The sequence below is a fragment of the Stylophora pistillata genome, chromosome 11, assembly GCF_964205215.1.
Source record: "Stylophora pistillata chromosome 11, jaStyPist1.2, whole genome shotgun sequence".
NCBI lineage: Eukaryota > Metazoa > Cnidaria > Anthozoa > Scleractinia > Pocilloporidae > Stylophora > Stylophora pistillata.
Window position 1 is genome coordinate 11347117 of NC_142529.1, and position 15226 is coordinate 11362342.

Sequence of the window (15226 nt, forward strand, 5' to 3'; positions counted from 1 at the left end):
TTGAGGCAGGGAATAGCTTTCAGGATCATATCAATTTCTATAATCATAGATTTTAATGCATCAGTGGACAAAATGCAACTCTACTTCCACCGCATTCTTAATTTCTTTGGTCAGAAAAACAAGTTTGTGGATTTTCATACCTACTCAAGAATGCCACACTCGGTAATTACTCTCCGTGACTTCAACCTTTTTTTTCGAGCAGCGTCACTCAGCGACAGACTAAGTTTTGAACAAATCTAATGGTAGATCAAAAGAAACATACTTGTCTGACGTATGGGGTTGGACTGGTTGCATATTTGTTGACAATCTTTTCAGTGAGTTCCTGCATGATCCCATCTTTCTTATCACAAGCAGCACTTGGAAGTTGTTCCACTACCCAAGGATCACGGGCAACCTCTGACGTTCTACCTGCCCCTACACATGACAGGGCCTCCCCTATTGTGAACTGCACCTCTACTTGTCGGATCTGCTTAATAAGGAGATAATAGACTGGTTAGTAATGTCTTACTGTTAGAAAGCTTTGTTATTGAGAGCCGTAAAACGAAGTGATCACTATTGCCAATCAGAAAAAAGGAAAATACCCCCAAAGAGTCTATGAGAACTCAACGAAAAACAACAAAAATGCCTCAATCGCAATGCAAGGCGGGCGTATCAGTCTTGATTAGTTAAATAATTTGGATATATCAACAAAGTTGAAATGGTAAATTGGCCACCGTAATGATTACAAAAGCTGACGTTTCGAGCGTTAGCCCTTCGTCGGAGCGAATAGAGGAATTGTGGGTTGTGTGCTTTTAAAGGCAGAAAATGGAGCTACGTTATTGGTGGGAGCATGGCAACGAGAAAAACATGAATAAATTAGTGGAATGAAAGGCGTTCGTTGATCCCTGTGGGATTTAGACTGCCGGTTTGAAAGATGAGCTTTTGTTCGAGATTTTTACGGCTTTCCGTGCCACCTAAGTGTAAGGAAAGACCGCAGATTGCCATATGTTGCTTAGAATGGTTAGGTAGATTAAAATGTCTAGCGACTGGTTTCGATGTGTCCTTGTCATTCCTTTCCACGTCTCGAAGGTGTTCTCGGAATCGGTCACCTAGTCTTCTGCCTGTTTCGCCGATGTATATCTTTTTGCAATAAGTGCAAGTTATGCAATAGATTACATAGACGTGGTTACCCTGTTTCCGTCGTTCAAGCGGGTTACCACCGCGCTCAACTTATTGATCGACATTCAGCACTACAAACGTCGCATAAGGAAGATTCCGACCGCATTCCATTCACTCTCACGTTTCACCCTCACAACCACTCAGTTAAATCCATCATTCTTAAAAACTTTAAATTACTTCAAAACGATCCAGAGTCAAGCACTATCTTTTCGCAGCCTCCGCTCATTTCATTCAAACGCGACAAAAACATAGGCAATTTTTTGGTCAGAAGTTCTTTTCAGACTAATGACCAACCAGGCACTTTTAAATGCGCTCGTGCACGATGCAAAACGTGTCCTTTCATTCACAACACTGATAAAATATCGGGACCTAAACGATCCATTAAGATCACCGATCACTTCACGTGCACCTCCGCCAATGTAATCTATTGCATAACTTGCACTTATTGCAAAAAGATATACATCGGCGAAACAGGCAGAAGACTAGGTGACCGATTCCGAGAACACCTTCGAGACGTGGAAAGGAATGACAAGGACACATCGAAACCAGTCGCTAGACATTTTAATTTACCTAACCATTCTAAGCAACATATGGCAATCTGCGGTCTTTCCTTACACTTAAATGGCACGGAAAGCCGTAAAAATCTTGAACAAAAGCTCATCTTTCAAACCGGCAGTCTAAATCCCACAGGGATCAACGAACGCCTTTCATTCCACTAATTTATTCATGTTTTTCTCGTTGCCATGCTCCCACCAATAACGTAGCTCCATTTTCTGCCTTTAAAAGCACACACAACCTACAATTCCTCTATTCGCTCCGACGAAGGGCTAACGCTCGAAACGTCAGCTTTTGTAATCATTACGGTGGCCAATTTACCATTTCAACTTTGTTGATATATCCAAATTATTTCGTTACTCCCACCGACGCAGCCCCAAACAGTTTCTTTCGAAACTATTAGCCTTTATTCATTTGATTAGTTAAAGTTTTGCATCTGATTGGCTGAAAGAGCAGCGTGAGTTTTCTCGACCAATCATAGTGCGATGTTGAGTAAAACCAGTTGAATCCCAGATTTTTTTCGACACCCAAATGAAAGAGGCTCTATTGGGTCGATATCAACTAGGAGTGCATTTGTAACTTGTTTGAGACGATCTCAGCGTTCAAAATTCTAGGTGTAATTGATCATATGCTTGAAGTTGGCAGCACCTTGGAAGCTCCACACAAGCCGTCAATCAGTTTCTCATGATGCGGGAAATTCTCATCTCCAACCAAAAGAAAACCAAGGGCATGGGCGGCTTGTTCCTTGACCTGTCAAAAGTCCATCAATCCGCTAGTCAATAATCACATTTATCATATCGATGGTAGAGCCCATGGGCAATATGAAGCAAATTCTGTGTTCTGATTGGCTACCCAAGCGGGCAAGATGGGCCAATCTTTCCCACTCAGGATTTCCCGCTTTGATTCCGCGATAGAAAAACATTGTGTGAAGCGGACTTACAAAAGTTCGTAATCAATGAACAATGTCGGAGATAGAGTTGTAGAAAGACGTAAAAGACAGTCACAACATAGAGAACATAAACGACTCGTGGTTTCGTGTTTTTTTTTTTGTTTTTGTTTTTTTGCTTTTTCGTTTTTTTGTTTTTTTTTCGCGAAATGATTCACCCTCTGGTCAGTAGCGAGGGAAAAAAATGTGCATTGCGACATGTAACCGAGGCAAAAAAACGTTATTGACCAAGCTTGTTCGTTGAAGATGGCTGGATATTAACCACCTACCTGTTTATGCGTTTTTATGATCCTGACTTCGTCTCGGTCCATAACGCAAAACGTAAGAAACACAAAAAAAAGAACTCAGCCCATATCCAGCCATCTCGATCTTACGCTTGGTCAATAACGCACATTTTTTCCCCTTGCTAGCTAATGACCAGAGGATCAAAACAAACAAACAAACAAACAGAATAAAAACAAAACGCTGCTCCAGAAAGCAAGGTAGGATAATTTGATAAGTGAATCAATTCATGTTATGATATTGTTCCGAAAAGAATCATCACAAAATTGACTGAAGTACCTTATTCTCCTTTGAGTTCTCCAACGTGTCGAGCAATTTTTCAACTACTGACAACTTGCTTACATGATCTTCTGTACCTGATGACCCAGTGGCTTCATCTAAATATCAAACACAAGCAAAATTCTCAAACAATTCCCTTATAGAGTAGCAACCATCTCAAGAAGTACTCAGACATTTTTTGAGGTTGCTGTACTACTTATCAGCGAGGCCCTGGTTGTCCGAAAGTTGGATAACGCTTTCCACTGGATCAAACTCGATCCGGTAGATAACGCTATACATTTTGCTACCACTTATCCACCGGATGGCTAATTATCAGTTGGATAACGTTATCTGACCTGTAAACAACTGGGCCTAGGACGGGAAATACTCAAGCCATGAGAAATATTTGAAAGGTCTGTGACAAGCATGGCATAGTGTGTCATATCTTTAGCAGGATTTCATCATGGGAATTGATCGGCATCATGCGCATGACTGATGCCGAATGTGAACATCAAAGGTTACTGTGAGTTGTGATCTTATAACCCGCGTAGTGACAGACTTTACTTATACGACAAACATAAATCGAGTCCCACGCCGGGTGGTTCTGATTTGGACAGCGGATACTCTCGTAACTGTACCAAAGACACTTTGGTGGTGAGGTGGGCCATGCATGACCTACAATGATTGGTAGAAGTAGTTGGCACGCCTCTCCTTGGTAGGTGGTCGACAACGCACCATTCAATATAATAATAAACAGCAATTTTGTAATCCATCTCTAATAAGTTACTCAAAAGTCTTCCCGTTCTCCCAAACAATGCCAGAATTATTGAGTATTTTCTAACAAGAAATTAGTCACCGTTTTGTTTTGAAATGGGTAGAGGGGGAGACAAATGAAAGATATAAAAAAAATTTAAAAGGTGCTACTGCGTTCTAAGACTTTTTCCAATCATTGTAGCAGCTTCATTTGTGACAAGCTTTCTATACACAGCTAGGATCAGGTGTGACAAGCTTCAAGTAAGGAAAGGAATAATAATAGATCTCCCAACCTTGCTCCATCGTTTCGATTCCAGCAGGAAGAGGAAGCGGTCCATTTCGACCAATCTCGCCAATAGAATGACAAGCAGAACAACTTATCAATGCATTTCTACTGTTCAGGAGTTTCACTGCCAACACAACATAGGAATATTCTATTTCAATATCAAGGTAACAAAAACAAATTATATCTACAAGCTACAAAAACATTTCACTAACTGTTATCATTTTCAAGAAGACCTAAAGATATCAGTTCGGTAAGATAGAAAAGATTTATAAATGAGAACAAAAATTAAGTCCAAGAAACCGTCATCTGGAACAGTCTACGTATCGAGGGTCAACTAGGAAGAGGAAGGACATTCATGGTAAGGTCCTAGAAAGTATTACGGGGAAATTTAGTGCTTTTTCACAGACAAATTTGGCTTGGAAGTCCCCGTATACCTAACCTGAGAATCCCGATATTGAGCAAGGAAATTTTTCTAGGGAAGACTTTTCAAACACGATTAACTATAATATAGACAAAGTTCACAAGTGCCACTGTCAAGATTTCAAAAGGTTTAAGGGACATTGAACAATGGACATCTTTTTTGTCGTCGAAAATCTAGCAAATGGCAAATAACGAACACTGTAGCGTAAATACCAAACAAAAATGTACTAAACCTAGTTTTTCCACACTGCTTGTCAGAAGCTCCTCTTCCGTAGCTACAGATGCAACATTCCCGGAGTCGTTAACCTCCATGTCTTCTAACATCAAGTCTTGCTTGCCTGCTGCTTTTAAGGCATTCTGGTAAAGATGTCTCGCTATGACGAAACCCAGTGTACTCACTGAACCAAGCTGCATCTCAAACAGCTGAAAGCATAGAGAGTAGTTTGGCAAGATCAGTTTTTATATAAGAACGTGCAATTCCCTGATTGAACCTTCTGTTACACTCACCTCACTATCAAGTGCCGCAGACAGTTCCCTAACCACATTCAGGAAAGATTCTTCAGCCATTGTACAGGTAACTACTGCCAATAACTGACCAGCATACTGACGGGCGTCCTCTCTACTTGAAAATGTAAAACTCTACAAAAACAAAACAAAACGCAAATTGATTAACATAAAAGGTTCAAGTGCTACTGATGCTAACAACGAAAACTGTGACCCTCGAGTTTCTTTTAAACACTTACACCACGAACAGGCCTTGCGTGGATAAATGTAAAGCCAGCATAAGGAACTGGCTCAGAAAGCTCCTGAACCTCGCTGTCAACTCTGTAGAATTCTTTAACCACGTTCACGAAGAAGCGGTTTCAAAAACTTTTTCCATAAGCGGCTATAATAGGCGGCTGTACCCGGAAAAGGGGCCGTAAGGCAAAACCCACACACTCGAACACTCGCAAGGTTAACAGACGACAGTACGAGGTGTTTCCAGCGGCAATATACCGTCGGTATATCAAACCATTACGCTGAAACCAAACTTACCTTGATCCAGTCGAGTTTTCCATGAAACATTCCTGCCAATTGATTTGGTGCAACAGATACAACTTGCAGAAGACAACAAAGAGCCACAGCGTGAAGATCAGCTCCTAAAAAAGACAAAGCAACAACAACAACAACAAAATTTAAATTAAATTAAATTTAAAAAGTCACTGTAAGAACAAACGTGGAAGTAGTTAGTTAAACGTATCGCAGTCTCTTCAACCTTCTCTGATTGTACAACTCTTGGTAGTTCTGTTTTTGTATTTTGTTTTGCCTTTTTTTTTTTGGTTTGTTTGGTTGGTTTAACTGATATCAGTATTGTGATGGTTGGTTAACACTATGATAAATCAATGCGTGCTGAAATTGCGCAGAGCTAGGTGACTTGACTTGGATGAACATAATTTCGTAATGTTAAAACACTCTTTAGAATCCCACATCGCGGTCAGTGTTGTAATTTCATTTTATTGCATTTTTCATGAAAGATATGAAAATAATGTGGCTCCCAGAACATTCCTCTCCTTTAAATGTAACATATAACTTCTTATTTATCATCAAAGAGAAATTGACTAAACATACCTCCTATTGGTTGGAGGGCCTGTTTCACAAGGTCAATGTACTTTCCCACGGCACTTGACTGGAAGTCTACAATCAGAGTCCAGAAATCGTATGAGTAATAACCACAATACGATCTGTACAACACAGAGGTGCAAAGGTCTAACACCGCATCTTCACCGAGTTTCGTGAAATCGAAGACAATAACTATAATAGCCATGCAGAAGAAAGAAAACTAACAAATGGAGTCTCTGAGAACTTCACGAAAACCTGCCTGAGGTACGGAAAAAGGTAAATGACCATGTAGCGAATTGGTTTCACTTATACATCTGATTGGTTGACAGGTTGGCGCTAAATTTCTAGACCAATCACAGAACAAGGTGTATACCTTCAGACGGAACATCTTCAAGGAGTTTCTTCACATATTGTGCGACAGATGGAAGAATGCAGTTTTTGATCCGGTCCTCTTCCGTCACGCCAGCTGCATATTCCAGACATTTTTGCAAATACAGTAACACCTAAAATAAAATGCCACAAAGTGAAACTCTTAAACCAAATGGCCCTTTAACACGCAAGAGTGCTTAACACGCTACTTCTCCCTGAAATATCCAAACATTATCCACACAAAACAGCGAAGAATTTGGGACAGTGGCGAAATTAGCAGAAAGACGACAGTCCAATTGTTCAAAACAATTGTAAGAGCAGTTTTGCGGATGTATGGCTGTGAAGCTTGGAAACTCACGAAAACAGAAGCAAAGAAGCTAGACGCTTTCCAATACAAATGTATGAAGCGCATACTGAAAATAAGATGGCCACAGACCATCTCACACCAACAAATCCAGGAGACCAAAGGAGTGAACAGAACAAGTGATGAGATCAGACGCCGAAGACAAAATTGGATCAGACGTAATGAGGAAGAACAGAGAGGAGCACTGTGTTACAGCACTAGAATGGAGGCCAGAAGGGAGAAGAAGACCGGGTCGACCAAAAACAATATGGAGGAGACTGATTGAAGACGAAAGACGAATAGCTGGGTGGCAATCATGGATGACTGTTAGAACTTTAGCAACAAATCGAAGTGGATGGAAAGAGAATGTCAAAGCCTTATGTGCCTTCTGGCACAAAAAGATATAGAGATCCAGAAAACAGGTAATGAAAGTACTCAAAATAATTACTCCGTTGATCCGCTCTGATTGGTCGAGGATTGCATCATTTCTCGCTAGAATAACCTCGTGGAGGTGATGAAAGCAGGGGCGCTAAATTTCAAAATGGCTGCCTTACGTTATCTCCATGTTACCAAGGAAGTGATAAACGCGATAGAGGAAATTTCAATTCCGAAGAGCACAATCGATGCTACTTAGTTTGATGTAATAAAAAGATATGAAGATATGAAATTTTCGCTGTATAAATTTTTTTAAACTCTAGTGGAAACTGACTGCTCGTTTCGATACAAATAATCAAACCAATTGTGACAGAATGGTTTCAACAACAAAATGGATTTACAACAGAATTCGAAAGCACCTGAGCACCTATACTAAAACAACTTTTTTCCTCAGGCTCAGCGAGTATTGTTGAATAATCCTCGAGACGAAGTGCAGGGGATTATTCAACATCCCTGAACACAATGTGCCTGGCCATTTGGAGTCATTAGTGTAGTCTTAACCCTTTAATTCCCAAGATTTGATTGTCAATTCTCCTCCCTGGCTGCTACACATTTCTTTGTAAATACGTTACGAGAATCTGGTGTTCTAAAGCAATTATTCGCCTCAGGCTCAGGAATACTGTGGTTAAGATTGTCATGCAACAAAGGGACAGGAGTTTTAAACACAAGATTCTTCTTGACGTTGGACCAGCTACGCCCTTGATCTGCTTGAAAGGATCATGCTGATGACACACTGACAGCGATCAGAAGGCGAATGCAACTTTTTTTTCCTACTGAAAACATAGAATCAGCTGGAACGCAAAAAGAGCAAAAGATTTGCGCTTTGCACCCAAGGAAATAACTCTGATTGTCCTGCTATCGTCCAATTATCAAAAACGTCTGTGCCGATTAAGGTTCTCCATATTAATTTTAAAGTGTGACGTCACGATTGTTTCTCTCTTATGCACGTTAGTTTAAGAGTACCTGTGAAAATACTAGCGGAGCAAACGGCAACGCAGTTGTTCCTGCTGTGTAGCAATTCTTGCTTCTCAATCTTTCCAGACTCTGCAATTGGAAAAGTATGCGTTCACATTACGGACTGTGCACTTAAGTCAGCAGCCGTTAAAGTTAGATATCGATGCATGCGTGAGGCGATGCAAATAAGACAAAATTTTCACGTATAAACAGAAAAAACTTCTGAGCAAAAGCCTTTTTCTACCAAGTTACATCGCACAATATGAATTTAATTGTGAGAAGCATCTACTGCAGGTACCTTTTGAGCCACGAATGACACCATCTCTGAGAAGGAAGGAAGTTCATCTTTGCTTCCACTGCTACCCTCACTAAGTGCATTACCAGCCACTTGTGTCCCCCTTAATCCTCTTCTTGCTTCTTCTTTAACATCATCTTTCCTACGATTATGGCATTTTTTTTAACACAGCGGTCAAACGTCCGCGCATGAGCGAAGTCGTCTCACCAGAGTTTTAAACAACCATACAGGCAAGTAACTGAGCCACTGTGTTTTAGAGCGTGCAAATTTTTTTGACAAAGCTTAAAACATGGTAAAACAATTCACCCGAAATTAAAAAATTCTTTAAATAGTTCTCCTATTCCTGACTTCTATTCCTTTTCGCGATTTTTTTTTGAATATTTCATTTCCGTTCGCGTGCTTTGCACGACAGCGGCTGCTTCGCAAGCTATCCTTGAAATCTTGTGCGGTCAAACGACTGCAAATGTGCAAACGTTATATTGGCGAGGTGGCGAATTTTTAGGTTTTCAAACCCAAGGTGTCATCTTAGAGTTATAACCATACACACAACTGAGCTGGAAAGTCAAGGCGCCTAGTACGTGTAAAATCGTACTGCTGTTTTGATGATAAAAAAAAAAAAAAAAAAAAAAAAAAAGGCTCGGGTTTGTCTTTTTCCTATTGTTGTTTCCTTTAACAGATTTCTACGGACGTTCAATTTTTTTCGCATATTTTTGTGACAGCGGTTGTTTCTCATCTTTTCCTTGTCAATTTTGCGCGGGAAATCAATGCACGGTTGGTTGAAATTGATCGCCTTGCGCATGCCCAACCTTTGACTGCAGTGCTGTGGCGTGCTGCGAGGGAGGATTTATTCACTTGCGCATGCCCAACGTTTAACCACTGTGCTCATATTTTTAGGCCTGCTACACACTGAGGGAGAGAAACACTGTTCGCCTAAGGCGGTGAAAACTAGGTTCTTGAAAGTTACTCACACATCCGCCACAGCCAACATACACACATAGCGGGATGAAACGTGTGTCCTGGCGAACACGGCATTGGCAAACTGCACAGCGACGAGTCTTGCATGGTGTGTCTCCTTATTCAAAGAAATGGACAGTGGCAAAGACAGTGGCAAAGACTGTTAGTGCATAAAGGTACCTTTTAAATTCAAAATACATGTAGCTTTTGTATCTCCCATCTTCGTAACAAGACGAAAAAACATCTTTCGATACATATGTGGTACCTCATTGATTGCATACGCTAAAAATAAAAGTTCACTGAAAACTTGTCTTGCGGTGATTAAACAGTTTTCTAATTTTCGATAAAAATGAATATCTCCGAAATAAAATCACAGACATCGGAAAAATAAATTCTCCAAGGCCTGGATTTTATTCAGCGATAAACACTGAATTATCCACTGGATGCTACATCTAACGACTTTTATTTGATAAATATTAACAGCGCTACACAATGCCAGCAAACCACGTCATGCCCTAAAAGATTGTCACTATGTTTGAAAATTATCTGTTAGCTTTCCATTTTGTCCAATGCTAGTAAAAAAAAGCATTGCAAATTACGCATACTGCACTATACCGAAAGTACTTTTAAAAATACAAAAATAAAGAATTATGATTAACGAAAACATAACGGAAAAATATTTCTACTTCTTCTGTCATTTTATTGTTCCTTAGAGAGAGAGAAAATTGTTGCTGGTGACCTCAATTTAGGTATTTTGTCTTCAAAGCAATAGTCATAGATCTCCTAGAATTGATAGATATCTAAGTTTCAATGTAGCCCAAGACCTCTTTTCATACCAGTTTTCCAAGCAATTCTAAGCTACGTATGGTAAACTGTCTCAAGGAATAGGAAACTTGAGCTAATAACTTTCAGTGTTGCCCAGACAACTCCAAAACCAAACCGCTTGTTGCTTTCTAACATTCAACCTCAAACCTATTTCTTCAGACACCCTTAGTAAATGGTTGTAGCTTTCTTGTCTACAGTTGGATACTGGTATAGTACTTAAGGCTCATTCAAGTGCAGCCTTTTCAACAGCTGTAAATACTGGGCTGTTATAAATGGTGATTTGGTCATGTGATTGCCTCGACTACTGGGACCTTGGTCCTTGTATTCGTTGTTATTTTAAACTTTTCTTCTTTTTGTTGCTTTGAAGCAAAATTAAGTGGTGTTACATAGTTATATCTTCCCTCATTTCTCTTCATATGTGCTGCAGTCCTTGCATAATTTTTAATTTTGCCTTGTAAATAGCTCATTTGAAACTTAGGTGCAATTTATGGACAGGTTCTATGCTATTATTCATATTTGTTGCAACCTTAGCACCATCAAATGCAATAACAGCGACTTGAAAGAATTGTGCATTAAGCAAAGTGCAGTGTCATCCACATGAGGATACTTGCTGGTATATGTAAATATGTTTGCATGTGTGACGTTAATAAAAAGTACCTGTTCAACATAGCTGAGTATAAGACTTTCTATCAAAGCAAGTATAGTGGCATCTGCCTTTTTATATGATGGTGCCATCATAGATAATGCTTCCTGGACTGCTAGACGACTGTCAGATTCTTCCTGAAACACAATCATATGTATGCACTTCTCTATTAGATGTTTAGTTTGGCTTGAGGGAAAGCTAATTTACCTGGTAAACGTTTAACAGACCAGTTTATGACCCAAACTAACTACTTCAGGAATACAGAACTAAGCTTTCTCAACAACATGGCACATCATCCACACACCTTACACACCCTTTCATTTATTTGTTTTATTTGCAGTTATATATAATATTACTACAATTTACAAAAATCGATAAAGAAACAAATACAAAAAGATAAATGGCAAGGAAACCTCAAAACAACCATGATCACTTGTAAGATTAGGTTCCCTTACAAGTAGAACAAGACAAAAATATTGATAACGGATTTAGAAAAACAATGTGTTGAAATCCAAATGATAGTCTGTAGTCCATAGTAAAATTAGTAGTTATTAAGGATAGATAATTATTTTCATTTGTTTTTAGAGGATGCAAGTGATGAAGAGCCAATGATCTCTGTGATCCTGTGAATTCACAAAAGATGTCACCTGCATAAATGTTACCATGATACAGCCAACTAACCTGAAAAAGGGCTTGGAAGAGCCTTTGAATTACTAACCTGACAAAGGGCTTGGAAGAGCCTTTGAATTACTAACCTGACAAAGGGCTTGGAAGAGCCTTTGAATTACTAACCTGACAAAGGGCTTGGAAGAGCCTTTGAATTAGTGCCACATCTTTGCAGAATAGCTGTGGAAGGCGCCTGCGGTTGTGATAACAGAGATAAATTCATCCAATAGAGTTATGCAATTATAAGTAACAGAATACATGTTTACCCTTCAAGCACCACTTTTACTGGACAAAACTTATCAAAATAAATGCCCCCCCCCCCCCCCACAAGAAGCAAACCTCAGCTTTAGAACTTTTGAAGAACAGTTTGTTAAATTTACAGTCCCAGGGGAAAAATTGTGTTCAAATGCGCCATCCAAAATTTTTCTAAAAAAGGCACAATCAGCTACTATGACTTCCTACACATTGACCAAGCTTTAAAAACTACAACTTGTGGACCTCTTCTTTGAAAGTGAACCATTTACATCAAGCATCTCCACATCTAAGAGATAACATGTGTAGTCCCCCGGAAAGACTTCACATTTCTAGATCAAATTCCCGACCCTAGCCAGGTAAGGTTCAATTTCCCCACCATCCAGGATCAGATGATGGTCATATGCTCGTGGAAAGGGGTGGAGGGGAGGGAGGGTATGTTGAAGCTTTGAATTGATTGGTGCATAATTCTAATTTTATCAAAATAAGATAATTATTAACTACTATTACTTCTATTATACTTACTTTGCCAGCTTTCCAATAGCTGTATATGCCAATCGTTTCAGATTTGGATCCTACAAAATCAGACACTGTTATTATTCAAGTTAGTTTAAATCTCTTTTCCTGCATTTCTTGCATAACAGCTGTGCATTACAGCTCCTGCTCCTCGATCCTTACCAAACACAATTATTATTTATGTGTTGTTTTATTTTCCTTTTTACTTTAAAATGTGAATGAAATCCTTAGAGATAAAGCAGAAATCTGACTGAGTTTACAGGCTTGTTTGATTTCTGTAGTCTAGTCATTGTAAGCGTAAAGAAATTTTCACAAACCTGTTTATCCTCATTGATCAATTTTGTCATTCCACCTAGAAGAACAGGTCCTATCATGTTCATTACTTTCTCAGAACTCCACAAACAGATATGGTGGACAAACTGAACTGCATTCACCCTCAGCTTGCTGTTGAGCTCCTTGCCAAAGAGACTATCGAATATAATCTATCATAATGAAGGTGGAAATGATGAATAAGTTGTTTGAATTGATACTGAATTTCAGACGAGCCTAATTTGACAACAAAAGAATTGCAGCAAATATTTGATGTTCAGTCTATCATCCAAAGATCTACATGTATCATTTAACTTAGTGCTCAGAAAAAATCTGAAAATCCTGTCACATGACATGGAAAAATCTACCAACATCCCTCCAGATCTCTAGGTTATTTGGTATTCTTAATAACACATATCAAACTTCAAATTAGGCCACTGATGTTATGTGAAATTTTACATGTGAATGCCAAGTATCTAATCAATTTGTACTCTCAAACTCAGACAATTTGGACCCAGTTTGTGTCAGTTTGTATCAAAACTACTGGTCATTTTGTACTCATTCAAATACTTGGGGACAAACAAAACTCCCTTATTTGTATGGGTATGAAATGACAAACCTGACTAGGTAGGAATGGTCTTACCTGAGTATGAATCAACTGGGTATGAAAGGAATGGCAACCAAATGCCTTACCCGAAGTAAAATAAGACAAGATCCATACCTGTAGACAGGCTGGGAATTGATCAGCAGCCCGTCTAGACCTTAGAAGGTAAGGAAATATTCTCTTCTTCAGTCTAACACCTGCTGGCAATCTCTTCTCATCTGGTGGGATTTGGGCTGCCTGTAGAGCAAAAAAGCAAACATATATTTTAGGAAGGGAGGACCTCAAACTCACTGTGATCTCAAGGACCCCCAGGTCACAAGTCATGTCCACTGCAAGAGAAAATAGGGCTCCATAAACCATGTGTTACTTGATTAGTACAATGTAAAATTAAAAAAAAAGACATTGGAAATAATTTAAGATTCAAAAAAGTGATCTAAGCTCTTGAAAATTGTCTTCAAAATTTATTTCCTAAAAGTCTGACAGCAAATGCCACCTGTTGTGGCCTCAAGTCTCATTATAACCAACTAGCGAGACCTCCAAATGACTGGACTTGTGACTCTCACCACTCCTGCGAGTCATTTGTGTTAATATCATGGGTTATAAATGTACAGTGTATTTTGTCATGCTTTGTTATGAAAATGGAAAGTGACAACTCTAGGCAGGTTGTATCTCTGTCAGTAAACTCAGAGTTTGCTGATAGATGAACTTTGTGTATAAGAACAAAACACAATGTTCCATAACTGTGATTTTTACCAACAAAGTCACTTCCCTGCGATGCAACAAACTTCAGCTCATAATTTGGTTACATGCAAACCTTATCAATTTAATTAAAACTAGAGCACAAGCTAAATGATAAAAAGAGAAGTCAAAACCAAAGAGGCAACTCTTTGTGAATACTGTAGTCTGTTTCCCACCATTTGAGTAATATTCTGGTATTCTCCTGTGTCTCCAGGTTCAATTATAAGTTGTAGTACTGATGCAGATTTATTTCCAATGAAAGTGCTGGTGCCTGTTGTGAAATCTCTAGCACATTTGAAGACAATTTACAAAAGCATATGATGATATGACAGCTCTTCCCATTGCAAATACCTGGTTTGTAGCTCCAGCAACAGGTGTAGTTCCTTGAAAGATACCAAGCATCTTATTTACAACCTTTGGATTCTCAAAATCTGTTGAGCTGTAAAAATTGTTCCCCAAAACAGGTAAGACAGTAAAGACAATTACTTACTGTAATTTCCGGCCGTTTACCCGCACGGCCAATTACACACACCAGCCGATTATTGCATGCAGCAAAAAAAAAAGTCGACATGTTACCCGCACTGGTGGATAACCTGCACCTTAAAAACAAATGAAATTTGTACAAACATGCTCTACAATTCACAACGTTGCATACTTGACAGAATGCGAATTTGTGGCCACATTTCGTGCGAACGATCATTCAGCGCCATGTTGATTTCTCAAAAAAATCAATATCTCTGGTTATACTGGGTCTAACAAGTCCCTTAAAACAGGAAAATTCTCTTCAGCTGAAGCTAGTGTTAACTGGAAATTTGTTACTGATGCGCCGGTTATCCTTGGTTTATTTTTGTGACCATCAAGGTTTTGTTTACACATGTGCCGATAGTAATTTGTTTGTCGCGCAACTAATTGTGCGCGAAATAAACTTGAGTCAGCATCATGTTTTCGTACCACTTTGTGGCACTCTTATTACAATAAAATTCATCTGAGAGGTGAAAACGCTGGTAAGTGAAAATTTTCTTCAATTCAACCACCAGTAGATTTCAAAATTGGTACATAACCCACA

At 39.2% G+C, this 15226-nt stretch overlaps 1 protein-coding gene across 1 annotated transcript in view; it reads right to left on the reverse strand.

Annotated features, from left to right (window-relative positions):
• LOC111336878 (proteasome adapter and scaffold protein ECM29) overlaps positions 1-15226 on the reverse strand; it is a 48707-nt gene that overhangs the window by 26088 nt on the left and 7393 nt on the right. Inside the window, exons 10-27 of the mRNA XM_088737927.1 lie at positions 14512-14599; positions 13540-13659; positions 12827-12991; positions 12519-12568; positions 11868-11934; positions 11090-11212; positions 9622-9725; positions 8657-8795; positions 8368-8448; positions 6631-6760; positions 6267-6332; positions 5694-5797; positions 5166-5297; positions 4892-5081; positions 4246-4362; positions 3221-3318; positions 2362-2463; positions 263-466 (exon numbers count right to left, since the gene is read on the reverse strand). Of these exons, the coding sequence (XP_088594053.1) occupies positions 263-466; positions 2362-2463; positions 3221-3318; positions 4246-4362; positions 4892-5081; positions 5166-5297; positions 5694-5797; positions 6267-6332; positions 6631-6760; positions 8368-8448; positions 8657-8795; positions 9622-9725; positions 11090-11212; positions 11868-11934; positions 12519-12568; positions 12827-12991; positions 13540-13659; positions 14512-14599 (2080 nt within the window). The remainder of the gene's footprint in view (positions 1-262; positions 467-2361; positions 2464-3220; positions 3319-4245; positions 4363-4891; positions 5082-5165; positions 5298-5693; positions 5798-6266; positions 6333-6630; positions 6761-8367; positions 8449-8656; positions 8796-9621; positions 9726-11089; positions 11213-11867; positions 11935-12518; positions 12569-12826; positions 12992-13539; positions 13660-14511; positions 14600-15226) is intronic.